We start from the raw sequence: 17,205 nt of genomic DNA on the forward strand, positions 1-17,205 counted from the left end.
AACAGAGACACACACACACACACACACCCTGCTGAGGTTTAAGTGCTGCCTTGCATGATTGGGCCATTTAATCTATTAGTCTAAGCCCTGAAGCTGCACAGCAACATGCACACACACACACACACACACACACTCACACACACACACACACACACACACACTCACACACACATACATAAAATACAAAAGAAAATTGTTTCCATGATATTAAACTGGAGATTAGTTATAATAATGTTACAATAATGATAAGAATAAACAGCTGAACCTGCTCAATAGACCAGGGCTAATATTCTGTTCTGTTCAAAATCTATTTTCTTCTCATTCTGTTCTATTCTAATTCTATTTTATACTGTTCTCATTCTATTTAATTCTAATTCCGTTCTAATTGTTCTATTCTAATTCTGTTCTGATCCTATCCCGTTTTATTCTGTTGTACTTTAATTCTGTTCTCATTCTGTTCTTTTCTTTTCGGGTTCTGTTCTATTCTGTTCTGTGCCAATTCTATTTTATTATATCCCTTTCTATTCTTATTCTGTCCAATTCTAACCCTGTTCTATTCTCATTGTTCAATTCTAATTCGGCTATATTCCTATTCCATTCTTGCGTACTTTATTCTGTTTCTGTTCCAATTTCCAATTCTGTTCTATTTTCTATCATTCTGTTCAATTCTAATTGTTTCCATTCTGTTCTGTTAAATTAGGACCTAAATCTATTTTCTCTGTTCTTTTCTCATTGTTCTGTTTTAATTCTGCCTAGTTCCTAGTCTATACTACTTTATTCTGTTCTATTCTTTTGTACTTTATTCTGTTCCCATTCTGTTCTGTTCTATTTTATTCTATTCTGTTTTGTTCTGTTCTGTTCTGTTCTTATTCTCTTCAGTTCTAGTTCTAGTCTCATTGTTCTATTCTATATAGTTCTACTCTATTCTTTCATGCGTTATTCTATTGTCGTTCTGCTCTATTCTGTTCAGTTCAGTAAAGAATGAACACACTTGGAGATGTGCTGTTATAATAAACCAAGTAACAGCAGAGTGCTACGATGAGGCTCTTCGCCAAGCCGCACATCCCAGTGTGTTGTTTTTTGTTTCCCTTCAGCCAGCGGTTGCAAATTTTTGTTTATTTACGAATGATTCAGTGTACTTATCTGTTTACGGTTGCATTTAATGTTGTGCAGTGCCAGCGTGACCGCTCGGTTCCTCTCATCACTAGCATTAGGCTTGTATATTTCATCACTGACTGTAGACATATTCACAACTCGTACAGTAAAAACACACACACACATAGACACCGACACACACACACACACAAACACACACAAACACACAGTTGGCTGACTCCTGAGGGTTTTAATGAATAGCAGAGACTCATTCAGAAGGCTGTACTGAGGGCAGAACTACAGCCAGGCAACTAATTAAGGACAAATGTACAGGCCTGTAGGCGCGCACACACACACAAAGACACACACACACACACACACTGCAATCACAAAACAGATGATCTAAACACACAACACGGAAGCAGCCAGATTGTTTTCATTACAGAAATTAGCAGGGCTGGCGTTACAGATATATGAACCGTGTGTGTGTTGTATGTTTGGATGTGAACTCGTGCACAAAATCCATTTCTCAAGAAATGTAGTCTTGTAGTCACCTCGTATAAGTTTGTTTCGATGAAACATTTTAGCTGACAAAAACAGAAAATAGATTACGATTACAGAGAATATATTACGATATCGTCTCTGTGTTTTTAAATTGCGGGATTTACGATTAGGTTTTTTAAGCGCTCGTTCTTATGTTCACTCCGTCTGTGGTTGTATAATATTATAGCCTCATTAACACATGGATGCTTTAAATATTTTAAAGGAGAAGTTCACTTCCAGAGCAAGAATCTACACATAATTGACTCACCCCCTTGTTATCCAAGATGTTCATGTCTTTCTTTCTTTAGTCGTAAAGAAATTTTGTTGTTTGAGGAAAACACTTCAGGATTTTTCTCCATATAGTGGGATGGTTTAGAGCTCTGTGAAGCTGCATTAAACACCATTGAAGTCCACTATATGGAGAAAAATCCTAGAAGTTTTACTCAAAAAAACATCATTTCTTTACGACTGAAGAAAGAAAGACATGAACATCTTAGATGACAAGGGGGTGAGTCAATCATTTGCAGATTTTTGTTCTGGAAGCGAACTTCTCCTTCGGATTCAAGTAACGAATTAAAATAACAATAATAATTCTCAACAGATACCCAGTTTCAACCGTGTGCAGCCGGATAAAGGGCCCGTGTCAGGAGGAACCAGGCTGACCATGTCCGGCCAGTATCTGGACGCAGGAAGCGCGGTCACCGTGTTCCTGGCTCATGAGCCGTGCGTGTTTGTCAGGTGAGGAGTTCATCCGCTGCTCATCTTGCAGTCTGTTTACAGCCAGAACACACACTTTTCTCTTCTCACACTCCCCGAGCTCACTGCTGCGTGTCATGATGAGACAAATATACAGTACGAGACCAAGCAGCACAAAAAAGTCCACACTGATACTGCTGTCTGTCAGTCAGAGTAAATGTCGTAGCGGGGCCGAACACGGGGGCGCCGCTGCGTGGCTGGATGTAATCACACACTGCCCTGCATGAGTGGACTCGTCCTGCTGCGGTTCAGGACATCAGTCAGGGACAAAGAGTTCAATTTGTTCGGCGTGGAAAAAGAAAACAAACGCCAAATACAGACCGCTACATCACACGGTTAAAGGATTACATCAGCAAAAAAAATAAATAAAAAATGAAACACAAATAAAATTTGCTCCTCGGGTTCAGTGAAGCAGAGACGGGTTCTGTGTTCTTTACTGTTACACTTGAGCTAATGTTTGGAAACGAGTATATAAAGGAGCATAACGATGCTCAGAGTCACCGGTTTAGCTTCAGCATCACATGCTCCTGTTAAATCCTGCTGAATTATTCAACATCTCACATCTCAGACTAGTGTCACACAGATAAGGAGAGGTGACATGCAGGTGGAGTTGGATGCTAGAAGTAGTTCAGGTCACTGTGGTTCAAATGTGAGCTGTATGATACAGTTTTTCCTAATCAGCGTAGATGATTTAGTCGGTTTTTTTTATGTAATGTGTGTAATCATCTAGAAGCAAGTTAGAGTTTATATCTCTCATTGGATGGATGATAAACTGATTCGTAACGACTCAATACACCACCATTTAGCAAGCAGCATCCCCGAGATGTGAGATACGACGCAGTGAAATATGATGCAATACACTAGAAATCAATAGTGTGCTAATAGCTTTAATCCTGAAAGAAGCTTCAGAGTGTCTCTGCTTCTGTAAGACTGACAGGCACAAAGGCCACGCCTTCCTTTTACTGGGAGTGACAGGCCCAGTGGCCATGTCTCCTTCATTGATACTGAGAGACACAAAGGCCCCGCCTTCTAATTTGATATTGACTGGCAAAGAGTCCACACCACCTAAAACTATGCCTGTCAAACTCACAGGCCACACCTCCTTCCCTGATACTGACAGACACAAAGGTCACACCTCCTTTATTGATACAGACAGATACAAAGGCAGCACCTCTTTCACTGATACTGACAGACAAAAGGCCACACATCTTACACTGACAGACAAAAAGCCATGCCTCCTTTACTGATACAGACAGATGCAAAAGCCACACCTTCACTGATACTGACCGATACAGAGGCCACACCTCCTTTACTGATACTGACACACAAAAGGCCATGCCTCTTTTATTGATGCAGACAGACACAAAGGCCACACCTCCTTCACTAATGCTGACAGACAAAAGGCCACGCCTCCTTTATTGATACTGACAGACAAAAGGCCACACCTCCTTTACTGATACTGACACACAAAAGGCCACACCTCCTTCACTGATACTGACACACAAAAGGCCATGCCTCTTTTATTGATGCAGACAGACACAAAGGCCACACCTCCTTCACTGATTCTGACAGACAAAAGGCCACGCCTCCTTTATTGATACTGACAGACAAAAGGCCACGCCTCCTTAACTGATACTGACAGACACAAAGGCCACACCTCTTTCACCGATACTGACAGACAAAAGGCCACACATCCTTAACTGATACTGACAGACACAAAGGCCACACCTCTTTCACCGATACTGACAGACAAAAGGCCACGCCTCCTTTATTGATACTGACAGACACAAAGGCCACACCTCTTTCACCGATACTGACAGACAAAAGGCCACACCTCCTTAACTGATACTGACAGACACAAAGGCCACACCTCTTTCACCGATACTGACAGACAAAAGGCCACGCCTCCTTTATTGATACTGACAGACACAAAGGCCACACCTCCTTTATTGATACTGACAGACACAAAGGCCACACATCCTTTATTGATACTGACAGACACAAAGGCCACACCTCTTTCACCGATACTGACAGACAAAAGGCCACGCCTCCTTTATTGATACTGACAGACACAAAGGCCACACCTCCTTTATTGATACTGACAGACACAAAGGCCACACCTCCTTTTATTGATACTGACAGACAAAAGGCCACGCCTCCTTTATTGATACAGACAGACACAAAGGCCACAACTCATTTATTGTTACTGACAGACACAAAGGCCACACCTCCTTTATTGATACTGACAGACACAAAGGCCACACCTCCTTTATTGATACTGACAGACACAAAGGCCACACCTCCTTTATTGATATTGACAGACACAAAGGCCACACCTCCTTTATTGATACAGACAGACACAAAGGCCACACCTCTTTTATTGATACAGACAGACACAAAGGCCACACCTCTTTTATTGATACTGACAGACACAAAGGCCACACCTCTTTTATTGATACTGACAGACAAAAGGCCACACCTCCTTTATTGATACTGACAGACACAAAGGCCACACCTCCTTTATTGATACTGACAGACAAAAGGCCACACCTCCTTTATTGATACAGGCAGACACAAAGGCCCCCCTCCTTTATTGCTACTGACAGATACACAGGCCACACCTCTTTCACTGATAGTGACAGATGCACAGGCCACACCTCCTTCACTTATACTGACACATACAAATGCCACACCTCTTTCACTGATACTGACAGATACAAAGGCCACACCTTCTTTTTTGGTACTGACAAACACAAAGCCACACCTCCTTCAATGGAACTTATAGGCACCGTGTGCGGCTTTTGCCTGGAAAAAAGACTTCACTTATGAAATCCTTGTGTTTCACTCGAACAGGAGAACGATGCAGGAGATTGTGTGTGTGACCCCGGCCTCCACTCAGGGCCCGGGAGCCTCCTCCATCAAGCTGTTCATAGACAAAGCTGAAATCAGCAGCGACGTGCGTTATATCTACACCGAGGACCCCAGCATCCTCAGCATCGAGCCCAACTGGAGCATCATCAAGTGAGCACACAACACACATGCACATATTTACAATACCTACACACACATGCATGCACTGAGAATATGAAATCTGAAGAGCACACAAGCAACACCATCTCTCTCTCTCTCCGTCTCGTCCCTGCAGTGGCAGCACGGCTCTGACCGTGACCGGAACACACCTGCTCACCATCCAGGAGCCCAAAGTCAGGGCCAAGTACGGCGGACTGGAGACCACAAACGTAAGCACACACCCTACAGCTATTTCTGCAGCAGGAAAACCACCGAAACGACCTTCTGGGTTTTGGAGGCTAATTATCACTAACCTTCCATGTGTTTTACATTTATTAAAGACCTGGAGGGCATAAGGCAGGAGAGAGTAGCTTTTAATTTCATGTAAGAAAATGAATATGGTTGGAAATAGAGGCAGGAGGGTCTCTCACTATTCCAGATGTGCTCGAGGTAAAATCATGCGACGCTCCAGGACGACGTGTAATGAAGCATGACTGGTAGCAGTCACTCAACTCAAAGTGGGTGTTTTATTCATATTCAACATGTAATGCTACTCAGGAGGATAAAGCAGGGTGGGTTTTACTTTTATCATAAAATGGTCATCTGGTTTTATGAACAATAGACAATTTTAACTTTGGGGGATGGAATGTAGTTAGTGTTGTAGAGAGAGTAATCGTCATACAAAAGGGACCTCATGTGAATGTCATTTAGCCTCAGATCACTGGAGTGGTGGTGGAAAATGCTACGAAGAGTTATTATTCTCAAGCACATAACCAAAAGTATACAAAACAAATCCCTTGGCTGAAAAGCCACGCCTCCTTTTACTTGAAGCGACAGGCACAGGACCACGCCTTCTAAATTTGCTGCTTGATGCTGCCTACTGAGACTGTGGGGTTAACACTGCAAAATCCAGGCTGACTCTGCTTCAGAGCAGGGTTCCATAACCCTGGGTAAAAAGGTGTGATTCATAACCCCGCCTCTAATTAACCCGTTCCTCTAACAGGGGTTAAAAGCAGGGTTAAGAATGAATCTATCTCTCTCTCTCTCTCTCTCTCTCTCTCTATATATATATATATATATCAGCCATAAACCATCTTTCCCGCTTCTCCTTCAGGTGTGTACGGTTCTGAACGACACCACCATGGCCTGCCTGGCTCCTCCCATCGTCTACACAAAGCGGCAGGTGCCCGAGAGCGGCGTTCATCCGGACGAGTTCGGCTTCATCCTGGACCACGTGTCCTCCCTCCTCGTCCTCAACGGAACTCCTTTTACGTATTATCCCAACCCCACCTTTGACCCGCTCGGGAATGCCGGGATACTAGAGGTCAAACCCGGATCTCCAATCATCCTCAAGGTTTGATTGATTGATTGAATGTATTTCTAATTACAACCAAGTCTAGTAGTATTTAACGCTAATACACATGCCCTTTTCTTTACCCCAGGGTAAAAACCTGATTCCTCCAGCCCCAGGGAACGCCCGCCTGAACTACTCGGTGATGATTGGAGAAACACCGTGTCTGCTAACGGTCTCTGAGTCCCAGCTGCTCTGTGATTCGCCGGACCTCACCGGAGAGCAGCGTGTTTTGGTGAGTCGTAAAGACGCAATGCACCACGTCTGCAAACGAAACAGAATTTATGAGCGTGCTTTTATTTCGCCGCGTCCGCTAATAAACACGGCAGAAAATGGATGTGTGGCCGCGAGCACACAGAACCGCTGAATTGTTTGATTTGAGGGAGAGCAGAAAGAACCCCATACATCTCACTTAATCAAATCCTGAAAACAGGGCATCGTGGCATTTGTTACGTTTGGATTTATTTTTATGCTAATCCACGGCGCGTAAAGGTCGACCTCACGGCACGTTAAGTGTTTGTTATGATTAGGGAGACGCTCCGATACCAGCACTTTCCCCTCCGAATTTTCCAGCCACCAGACGAGTCCCTTCAAAATATGACACGCGGTGAGGACGAGACGAGCGAGTGAGCGAGATGGAGAGAAGGAGAGGGAGGGAAAGAGGAGTGACGGAAGGAATCCTGCTCAAAAGGGACCCGAAAAACGTCTTTGGTTTGCTGATGCGTTTTCTTGTCGAACGTAAATATTTGTCAGAATGCTGTCAGGTATCCCTGTAATTACAGTCCCGGGCATTCAGCGTCATTAAAACGGATCAATTCCACCCAGCGCCGTAGTCTCCGCCCCTTTCTTTCTTCAGCACCGCTCTCAGATTCCATCTGCCCGACTAATTCAGCACACTATCCAACTCCCTCTGGATCGATGAGAGGAGTCACGAGCCGAGTGCAAATCAAAGAGGAGATTAGGATCCAGTGAGATATCGGAGGTTCTTCTGAGTCACGGCTCGTCTCTATCTCTCCTCTCTCTCTCTCTCTCTCTCTCTCTCTCACACACACAGACAGTCTCTCAATCTCTGTCTCTTTCTCTATCTTTATCCATCTCGTCTCTCTCTCTCTTTCTCTCTGTCTCTCTCTCACACACACACACAGACACACTGTCTCTCTCTCTCTCTCTCTCTCTCTCTCTCTTGCTCGCACACACACACACACTGTCTCAATCTCTCTCTCTTTCTCTCTCTCTCTCTTCCTTTGTCTCTCTAACAGACACACACACATACTCTATCTCTGTCTCTCAATCTCTCAATCTCTTTCTCTCTATCTATCTCTCTTTCTCTCTCTCTTTCTGTTTGTCTCACTGTTTCTTTATTTCCATCCCTGTTTATTTCTCTTAGCTTCTCACTCTCTCTCTTTTTCACACACACACACACACACACACACACACACACACACACACACACTGTCTCAATCTCTCTCTCTTTCTCTCTCTCTCTTCCTTTGTCTCTCTAACAGACACACACACATACTCTATCTCTGTCTCTCAATCTCTTTCTCTCTATCTATCTCTCTTTCTCTCTCTCTTTCTGTTTGTCTCACTGTTTCTTTATTTCCATCCCTGTTTATTTCTCTTAGCTTCTCACTCTCTCTCTTTTTTTTTCACACACACACACACACACACACACACACACACACACACACACACACAGTCTCTCAATCTACTTTCTCATTCTGTCTCTTTCTCTCTCTCCTGACTATTCTCTCTGTTAATGCCAGGAAAAAAGATAAGAGGGGAAAAAAAAGGCGGAGCAAGAATGATAGAGAGCATAATAGTGCGCAGAAATCAGTCGTCTAATGACCTGACACATATCGACAGCTCTCTGGGCTTCCCTTTGTTCTTCGCTCTTCCCCTGCCTCCATAATTCATGCAGCCACGCAGCGCCCAGGCAGCACCGGAAAGGTGAAAGTCGTTAGGGAAGCCGACAGGACGCCGCGTGTAATTGACGTGTGACCACGGAAAGGCTAAGTTCCGTATAACCGCTCCGCAGTCGGCCTCCGTTTCTAAGCAGCGCTCTAGCACTTTCCGCTCAGAGCTTCATTATAAGTCCCACCTGCGCCACTGCGGCTTTTCATGAAGTCATGTGATTGGCATGTAAGTAGCGCGCCGTATCTAACCGGGGCGGGCTGCTTATATTCTCACAGATCGGGCTTTCTTAGCAAAAGTTGGAATTAGGCCAAAAAAAACTAATGGGGGAATGGAAAATTAATAGATTATCCATTTTGCTGTTACAGTAGATGAAAGGGAAAAAAAGACCGGCTCGAAGATAGAGTTACTCATGTTGGTGCCGTGGAGATGACATCATGCCACACCCAAACCCCTGAGGTGGCCTTCACACCAGGCACTGACGCTGCTGTCCGAATCCGAGTGATTGTTCCCCGCTGCCCTTACAGCATCCTGGATTCATTCTCGCTTCCTTCTATCGCATGCGTCTAATGCCATCTCAAACGCACAACTTTTTTTGTGTGTGTTATTGTAGGCAGCAGATTGAACCCAGAGTGAACCTCAGCTTTCTGCTTATCAATGCAAAAAAAATCCCTGCCTTCTTGTGAGTTTTGTTTAACTGCTCCTGTGTGTTTTCTTCCCCCTGTATCTTAACGCTCACAAGAATCACGGCACGGTTCCTCCAGCTTCCTACAGGTAGTCTCAGGTTCGGTATCGCTCTGCGCTTTAAACGTTTAAACACTGTGACAAAACTTGTTTCCCGTTACAACCCGCAGAACGGAAATCGACTGATGGGACGTTTTTAATGAACGATTTTCTGGCTGTGAGTCTGATATAAAACGAGTCAGGACTCTGTCGGCTTTCAGTGTGTTTTAGACGTGTGTTTTTTCCCTCTGTTGGATAACCTTACACAGAATTTTAGTGGTTAAAGATTTAGATTTGAGCTGCTTGGAGCATCTCAGAGAGCAGAAATGGGTTTGATATCTGCATTTACTTTGGAACTTTTCTATGAATATATCACCCGTAGTAGGCTAGCAGAAATACTTATGAAACACTACAAATTGTTAAAGTCTGAAGTGTCTACTTTCATATGAGCTTCATATTAAGCACCACTATGGAGTGGGACATGACAAAGACATTCAGTGTTGAACCTGGACACAACAAAACCAGGAGGAAATTCCATAGTAAAAAGACTAAAAGCAAAAATACAGGCACCGGTGAAATCTTGTTGGTCGTCTGACCTGTCCGTCAAAACGACTGGGCGGACCTCGGCCCTGATTCTAGACGGAAAAAGTAAAAAGACTTTCTGTCTGAGTTAGAGGTCTGTCCAACGAGACTGTTGCCATGGCAACACGATGACCAAGAATAATCGGAAAGACAAAGTGACCGTAAAAAGGACTTAATGACGCCGTCCCCGAGCCGCCGCACGTCACTGTTCGGTTGCGGTGTCAGAACTGAATTTTTCCAGCCTTTCAAATTCCTCCTTTAACATCTGGTAGACAACATAATAAATGACCTCTGAGCAACACAGTATTTTGCCGTCTGTGGAATATATTATATAATTGCTATTTGTCTTTTGGCAGTGATATATTTTGCCACGCCGCCAGCTGAGCTGATTGTTAGCATATCCCCCTCATGGTGTTTTTAACAGCATCACATCATTTACCATTGATTATAATCCTCAGGGATTCAATTGTTGTGTGGGATTCGAGCTGCATCACAAAAAGCAGTTATTAAGTCGAAGGCGAAGCTCGTGTGCTATCGGTACCGACTGCGTCGAAGCTTTAGCTGCCTTTAAAGAGCAGAGGGGGTTTTTTAAGCTTCAGGTAAACAAATATAATCCGTATCATTCAAGTCAGCAGTTCTGCAACTGAACTAAATTCCTCAGTCGGTGAAATAGAAAGTTAACGTCGACTCTTTAGAGCTTCATCCCAGTGGATGTGAGCTTTCTGAGTGACCAGATCTGTCCATCACAGCACAGGATAAGATACATTTTAGCAATGAGAGGCTAACTTCTCACATGACACTTCTGTAATGCTAGTTAACCTGCTAGCAAATTTGTGTCTCATTACATTAAATTAAATTATATGATATTTAAAGTTAGAACTTTAGAACTTCTTCATAGCAAGCTTGGACTTTAACTAGCTATAAACATAGCTTAGCTTGGGCAGCTGGATAGCTAGTTCTTTAGGGTTATTTGTTTATGGGTCTCCTTTTGCTTGGCTGTTGGAAATAAAACAACATTTTAAGTAAGCTACTGCTACCAAAAAAAGCTGTCGCTGGATCCTGGGGAATCCTGGGAGAATACATGGAAATTCCTGGGATAATCCTGAGAGAATCCTGGAAGATTCCTGGGATAATCCTGAGAGAATCCTGGGAGATTCCTGGGATAATCCTGAGAGAATCCTGGGAGATTCCTGGGATAATCCTGAGAGAATCCTGGGAGATTCCTGGGATAATCCTGAGAGAATCCTGGGAGATTCCTGGGATAATCCTGAGAGATTTCTGGGACAATTCTGAGAGACTCCTGGGGAAATCCTGGGAGATTGTTGGAAGATTCCTGGGATAATCCTGAGAGAATCCTGGGAGATTCCTGGAATAATCCTGAGAGATTACTGGGAGAGATTCCTGGAAGAATCCAGGGAGAATCTAGGGAGATTCCTTCGAGAATCCTGAGAGATTCCTGGGATAATCCTAAGATATTACTGGGAGAGAATCCAGGGAGAATCTAGGGAGATTCCTGTGATAATCTTGAGAGACTTCTAGGATAATTGTGAGAAATTCCTGGGAGAATCCTGAGCGATTTCTAAGAGATTCCAGGGAGTGTTAAAGTTCTGTTCTTGTTTTCCTTGTTAGATTCTGGTTGGTGGGTTGGAGTACTCCCCCGGCACCCTCCACATATACTCGGACAGCACTCTGACGCTTCCGGCCATCATCGGGATCGGAGCGGGCGGGGGCGTCCTCCTCATAGCCATCATCGCCGTCCTCATCGCCTACAAGAGGAAGACGAGGGATGCGGACCGTACACTCAAACGCCTGCAGCTCCAGATGGACAACCTGGAGTCCCGGGTAGCTCTGGAGTGCAAGGAAGGTGAGGAGGTTTAGAATCTGATGGTACATATGTGTATCAGAAACCTGAACGTTCACAAGCTCAAGCTGGTTAAAAAAATGGAATATAATTTAAAATAAATGTAAAACTTAAGGGTAAGGGTGCTGTTTGGATAACTAAAAATAAAATAAAATAAATAAATAAATAAAAAGGTTTCTAGACCTGTAATAATCAAATAATAAAAATATATATTTTTCTTAATTTAAAAAGAGATTCTTAATTTTGGATTTTATCTTATTTGGATGGAATTTTTTCTGGCCCAGAAATTAGCCCCGCCCATTTTCTTTTCCTCAGTTGTTTATAACAGAGGTGGTCTATTAAGTAAATTGAGGAAATGTGCCTTGTAGGTAGTGATAAATTATATATATATATATATATATATATATATATATATATATATATATATATATATATATATACACTATATTGCCAAAAGTATTCGCTCACCTGCCTTGACTCGCATATGAACTTAAGTGACATCCCATTCCTAATCCATAGGGTTCAATATGACGTCGGTCCACCCTTTGCAGCTATAACAGCTTCAACTCTTCTGGGAAGGCTGTCCACAAGGTTTAGGAGTGTGTTTATGGGAATTTTTGACCATTCTTCCAGAAGCGCATTTGTGAGGTCACACACTGATGTTGGACGAGAAGGCCTGGCTCTCAGTCTCCGCTCTAATTCATCCCAAAGGTCTTCTATCGGGTTGAGGTCAGGACTCTGTGCAGGCCAGTCAAGTTCATCCACACCAGACTCTGTCATCCATGTCTTTATGGACCTTGCTTTGGTCACTGGTGCACAGTCATGTTGGAAGAGGAAGGGGCCAGCTCCAAACTGTTCCCACAAAGTTGGGAGCATGGAATTGTCCAAAATGTCTTGGTATGCTGAAGCATTCAGAGTTCCTTTCACTGGAACAAAGGGGCCAAGCCCAGCTCCTGAAAAACAACCCCACACCATAATCCCCCCTCCACCAAACTTTACACTTGGCACAATGCAGTCAGACAAGTACCGTTCTCCTGGCAACCGCCAAACCCAGACTCGTCCATCAGATTGCCAGATGGAGAAGCGCGATTCGTCACTCCAGAGAACGTGTCTCCACTGCTCTAGAGTCCAGTGGCGGCGTGCTTTACACCACTGCATCCGACGCTTTGCATTGCACTTGGTGATGTATGGCTTGGATGCAGCTGCTCGGCCATGGAAACCCATTCCATGAAGCTCTCTGCGCACTGTTCTTGAGCTAATCTGAAGGCCACATGAAGTTTGGAGGTCTGTAGCGATTGACTCTGCAGAAAGTTGGCGACCTCTTCGCACTATGCGCCTCAGCATCCGCTGACCCCGCTCCGTCAGTTTACGTGGCCTACCACTTCGTGGCTGAGTTGCTGTCGTTCCCAAACACTTCCACGTTCTTATAATACAGCTGACAGTTGACTGTGGAATATTTAGGAGCGAGGAAATTTCACGACTGGATTTGTTGCACAGGTGGCATCCTATCACAGTTCCACACTGGAATTCACTGAGCTCCTGAGAGCGACCCATTCTTTCACAAATGTTTGTAAAAACAGTCTGCATGCCTAGGTGCTTGATTTTATACACCTGTGGCCATGGAAGTGATTGGAACACCTGATTCTGATTATTTGGATGGGTGAGCGAATACTTTTGGCAATATAGTGTATATATATATATATATATATATATATATATGTATGTATGTATATTAGAAAATTTATAAACCACTTTTTAGATATAATCCTTTTTTGATGTTTTCAAATTGTTGTTGTACAATCAATGTATCAGTCCGTATATTTTTGCGTTACATATTTACTAAAATACAAGTAAATAAGGTCTTTTTTTTAGTTTTTCCATGAGTTGCTTAGGATTATGTTATTAGGTAAAATATTTATGAGGTAAAATATTTGAAATAAGATGCTGTTATATTGAAAGGCTAAGATAGCTACCTCCTTAGTATTTATTTACAGCCCTCAGGTCTCCTTTTGCAAAGATGTCATGAGAAATTTGTAAATTCAATCCACATGAAGCACTGAATCATTTAGTTAGCATAAACTCGCTTGCTAGCACAATTGCTTTTCTAATGTTCTAGCCTAATGTTTATTCTTGTGCCTCCTAACAAGCCTGACTTGCTAAGATGTTAACTTACATGGATGTTACAAAAAAGTAAGCCAGTATTTCCAAAAAATGGGGATCACTAGAGTAGCTAAGTAACTAGCTTATCATGCTAACAAATCTGGCTCCTAATGTTAGCTCGCTTGCTAACTTGGATTCTAGTTTCAGTTAAACGGTAGAGCTTCATTTTAGCTCGCTTGCTAGTATGTTAACCAGTTTGAATGTTGGCTAAATCACAGTTTTAAAATGAATAATTAAGGATAAAAAATACTAATCCTTTAATTAATGCTAATAATATATTCAGAACCTAAAATAGGTTTATATCTTTTAAAACTTTTCCTCAGGTTCTTACTCCATGGCAGTTATTTTTCTGTCGTTAATTTGTCTGTGTTAAGAAAGAACACATTCACGTCCATGTTTCTGATGTTTATATCTACGGCCGTGACGTCCGATTCATTAAATGTGACTATTTTTCTTCCATCATTCCCTTTTGAGCTAAGCGTTTTCCTCCGAGTTCCTCAGCTGCTCGCGCACAAAAGTGTCCACTAAGTGAATTAATTGTGGATCTGAAGTGCGGATAAGCCGCTAGCTGCTCGCTCGCCAGAGCGTTCACGGTTCAGGTAGTTACAGTATCGCCCTCGCACTGCCAAACTCTCAGGAGTAACCGGGAGTTAAAAGCTTTATAATTGGCCGTTAATGTTTTAATGTGGAAGAAGAAGCCTGAACCCGTGCTTTAGAGTTGATCGCAAAAAAAAAAAAAAAAATCTTGTTAATCTGCTTCATCCGTACAGAATTCTGTCTGCGAAATCGGCTCAGGATTCACACTCAGCTCTCCACTCTGTGTGTGTGTGTGTGAGAGAGAGTGTGTGTGAGAGAGAGAGAGACGAGTGATTGAACTGGGTCATGTCATAATGTGCTCATCTTCCGAAGCTGGTTTTATTTCTCAGTCGTTTCGACTTTCAGCGGTTGCAGAAGTTTTGGATCTGGGAGATTTATTCAGTATTTAAAGAACTGTTTACAAATTTTACACCGAGGCCGATTTCACTCCTCACACACAAGGGTTTTTCACACTGTGTTTAATTGCGGTGCTTAACACAGCGCCCTAAAGTTCACATTTAACTCCGGAAAGAGGATCGTTTCACACGTGGAATTTAGAGGCAGGGTTATGAAGCACGAAATTTTCCCCAGGGTTATGAATCTGTGCTCTGAAGCAGATTTAGCACGACTTTGACAGTGTGAATGCCACACTGCAGGGCCAAATGTATACAGTGTGAAAGGATACGGTGTTAAAATGTTACGATTAGATGCTTAGCAACAGAAACCCAATCAGAAACTCAACAGCATGTGTCTTGTATCACGCGAAAACCAGGAATAAATAGATAAATAAAAATTTTGTGGGTAGCATCCACACTTGTAAAACACTGAACATCATGGAAGTGTGCTCCGTAACGAGGGGGAAATACGTGACACTGGAAATTTAGCTGAAGTTGGATAACAATATGATCAAACTGCTGGTCAACTACATGCTACAAACTTGAAAAGAAGCTGTGAAAGATCAGGTGTAGAAATGTCCTTTTTTTTTCTCCTCACCGACGCGAATTTATCCAATTTATCCCACCGTGAATGTTGATGGCTCAAATATGCAAATAAGAACCTCAGGTTTAGAAATGTACATTGAGAAAAGTCAGATTCTAAAGAGCCAGGACTAACCTGGGTGAAGTATGAGCAGTGTGAAACCTCAACCAGGATAGTCCCAGGATTCTGTTCTCCCGGAGTTTACACTGCACCAGTGGAACTATTTCATGTTGGAAAAGTCCTGAAAGTTCCCTAGACTTGCTTGCTGATGTAGTCTATATTCATAATCTATATTCTTATTCATCATTCCACTCATACCACATGACTCTACCATATATATATATATAAATATAATCACTGTATTTTCCTGTTGCAATTTTCCACCATATTTCCCTATATTCCTGTATGTTCTGTTTTATTACATGTATCTTCTTTTACATTACTGTTAATCGGCTCTAATTTTTAGATTAAATACAGTCATAAAAAGTGTGGAGTAAATAAAATCTGAATTTGATGAATGATTTGATTGATGCAAACGTTTTAACCACGTGTCCTTTCCGTCCCCCAGCGTTCGCCGAACTGCAGACAGACATCCAAGAGCTGACCAACGACATGGACGGCGTGAAGATCCCGTTCCTGGAGTACCGTACTTACACTATGAGGGTGATGTTCCCTGGCATCGAGGAGCATCCGGTTCTGAAGGAGCTCGATGTGAGTGAAAAACAAGTCTTACAAAAAGCCTGTCTGTCTGTCTGTCCCTAGGTGTTGTCTGACACTTGGATATGCAGTGAGTTGGTTGCAAGAACTCATCCTCTTGCCCCCACCCCCACCCCCTGCTTTCCTCCCCTTCCTCCCTCCTCCCTGGTTTTTCTTTTAATCCTTCACCAGAGGGGAGAAGAAGAGGATAAAAGCCCTAGGATGTGCTTTAAAAAGCTTCCCTAAGCTCCAGCGCTACCTCAGTAGTGTGTTTCAGAGCAAACATGCCGCTTTCTGCTTGCTTTTTAATTAAAACCTCTGACACATGCCGAAACCAGCAGCCACGCAAAGACCCCGCGGAACAGGCGTCTAGTGACGTGCCTTCTGAAAAAATGTTTTGAAAATAGTCAGCAGGAAAGAACGAGCCCTTTGACAGTGGCATTTTTAACTGCGCTTGACATTCTGCATTCAGGAAGCAGTCAAGCAGAAAATAGCGCGTTCGTTCGTCCCATTGTTCTCAACCGCTTCATTCATTCCGTTGAATCGTTATTTGTTCTTTGTTTCTCCTATTATTTAATCCAGCCATCTATTTTCCTCCCCCCTCTTCTCTTTCCCTACAGTCTCCGGCAAACGTCGAGAAGGCCTTGCGTCTCTTCAGCCAGCTGCTCCATAACAAGATGTTCCTCTTGATGTTCATCCACACGCTGGAGGCACAGAGATCTTTCTCCATGCGCGACCGAGGCAATGTGGCGTCTCTTCTCATGGCGGCGCTGCAGGGCAGGATGGAGTACGCCACCGTGGTGCTCAAGCAGCTGCTGGCTGACCTCATCGAGAAGAACCTGGAGAACCGGAACCATCCCAAGCTGCTTCTGCGACGGTAAGGAGCCACATCCCTGAGTAGATGATTCTGCTCCTACAGGTTTCTACGCACAACCTTCTCAGTCAGTTTTGGAGACGGGTT

The 17,205-nt window shown here is 43.2% G+C and overlaps 1 protein-coding gene across 1 annotated transcript in view; it reads left to right on the forward strand.

Annotated features, from left to right (window-relative positions):
- plxna3 (plexin A3) overlaps positions 1 to 17,205 on the forward strand; it is a 200,635-nt gene that overhangs the window by 165,261 nt on the left and 18,169 nt on the right. The window contains exons 15-22 of the mRNA XM_058389372.1: positions 2,240 to 2,376; positions 5,248 to 5,415; positions 5,540 to 5,633; positions 6,518 to 6,757; positions 6,846 to 6,989; positions 11,603 to 11,837; positions 16,117 to 16,259; positions 16,865 to 17,121. Coding sequence (XP_058245355.1) covers positions 2,240 to 2,376; positions 5,248 to 5,415; positions 5,540 to 5,633; positions 6,518 to 6,757; positions 6,846 to 6,989; positions 11,603 to 11,837; positions 16,117 to 16,259; positions 16,865 to 17,121 — 1,418 coding nt within the window. The remainder of the gene's footprint in view (positions 1 to 2,239; positions 2,377 to 5,247; positions 5,416 to 5,539; positions 5,634 to 6,517; positions 6,758 to 6,845; positions 6,990 to 11,602; positions 11,838 to 16,116; positions 16,260 to 16,864; positions 17,122 to 17,205) is intronic.

The sequence above is a fragment of the Hemibagrus wyckioides genome, linkage group LG05 (assembly GCF_019097595.1).
Source record: "Hemibagrus wyckioides isolate EC202008001 linkage group LG05, SWU_Hwy_1.0, whole genome shotgun sequence".
NCBI classification, from domain to species: domain Eukaryota; kingdom Metazoa; phylum Chordata; class Actinopteri; order Siluriformes; family Bagridae; genus Hemibagrus; species Hemibagrus wyckioides.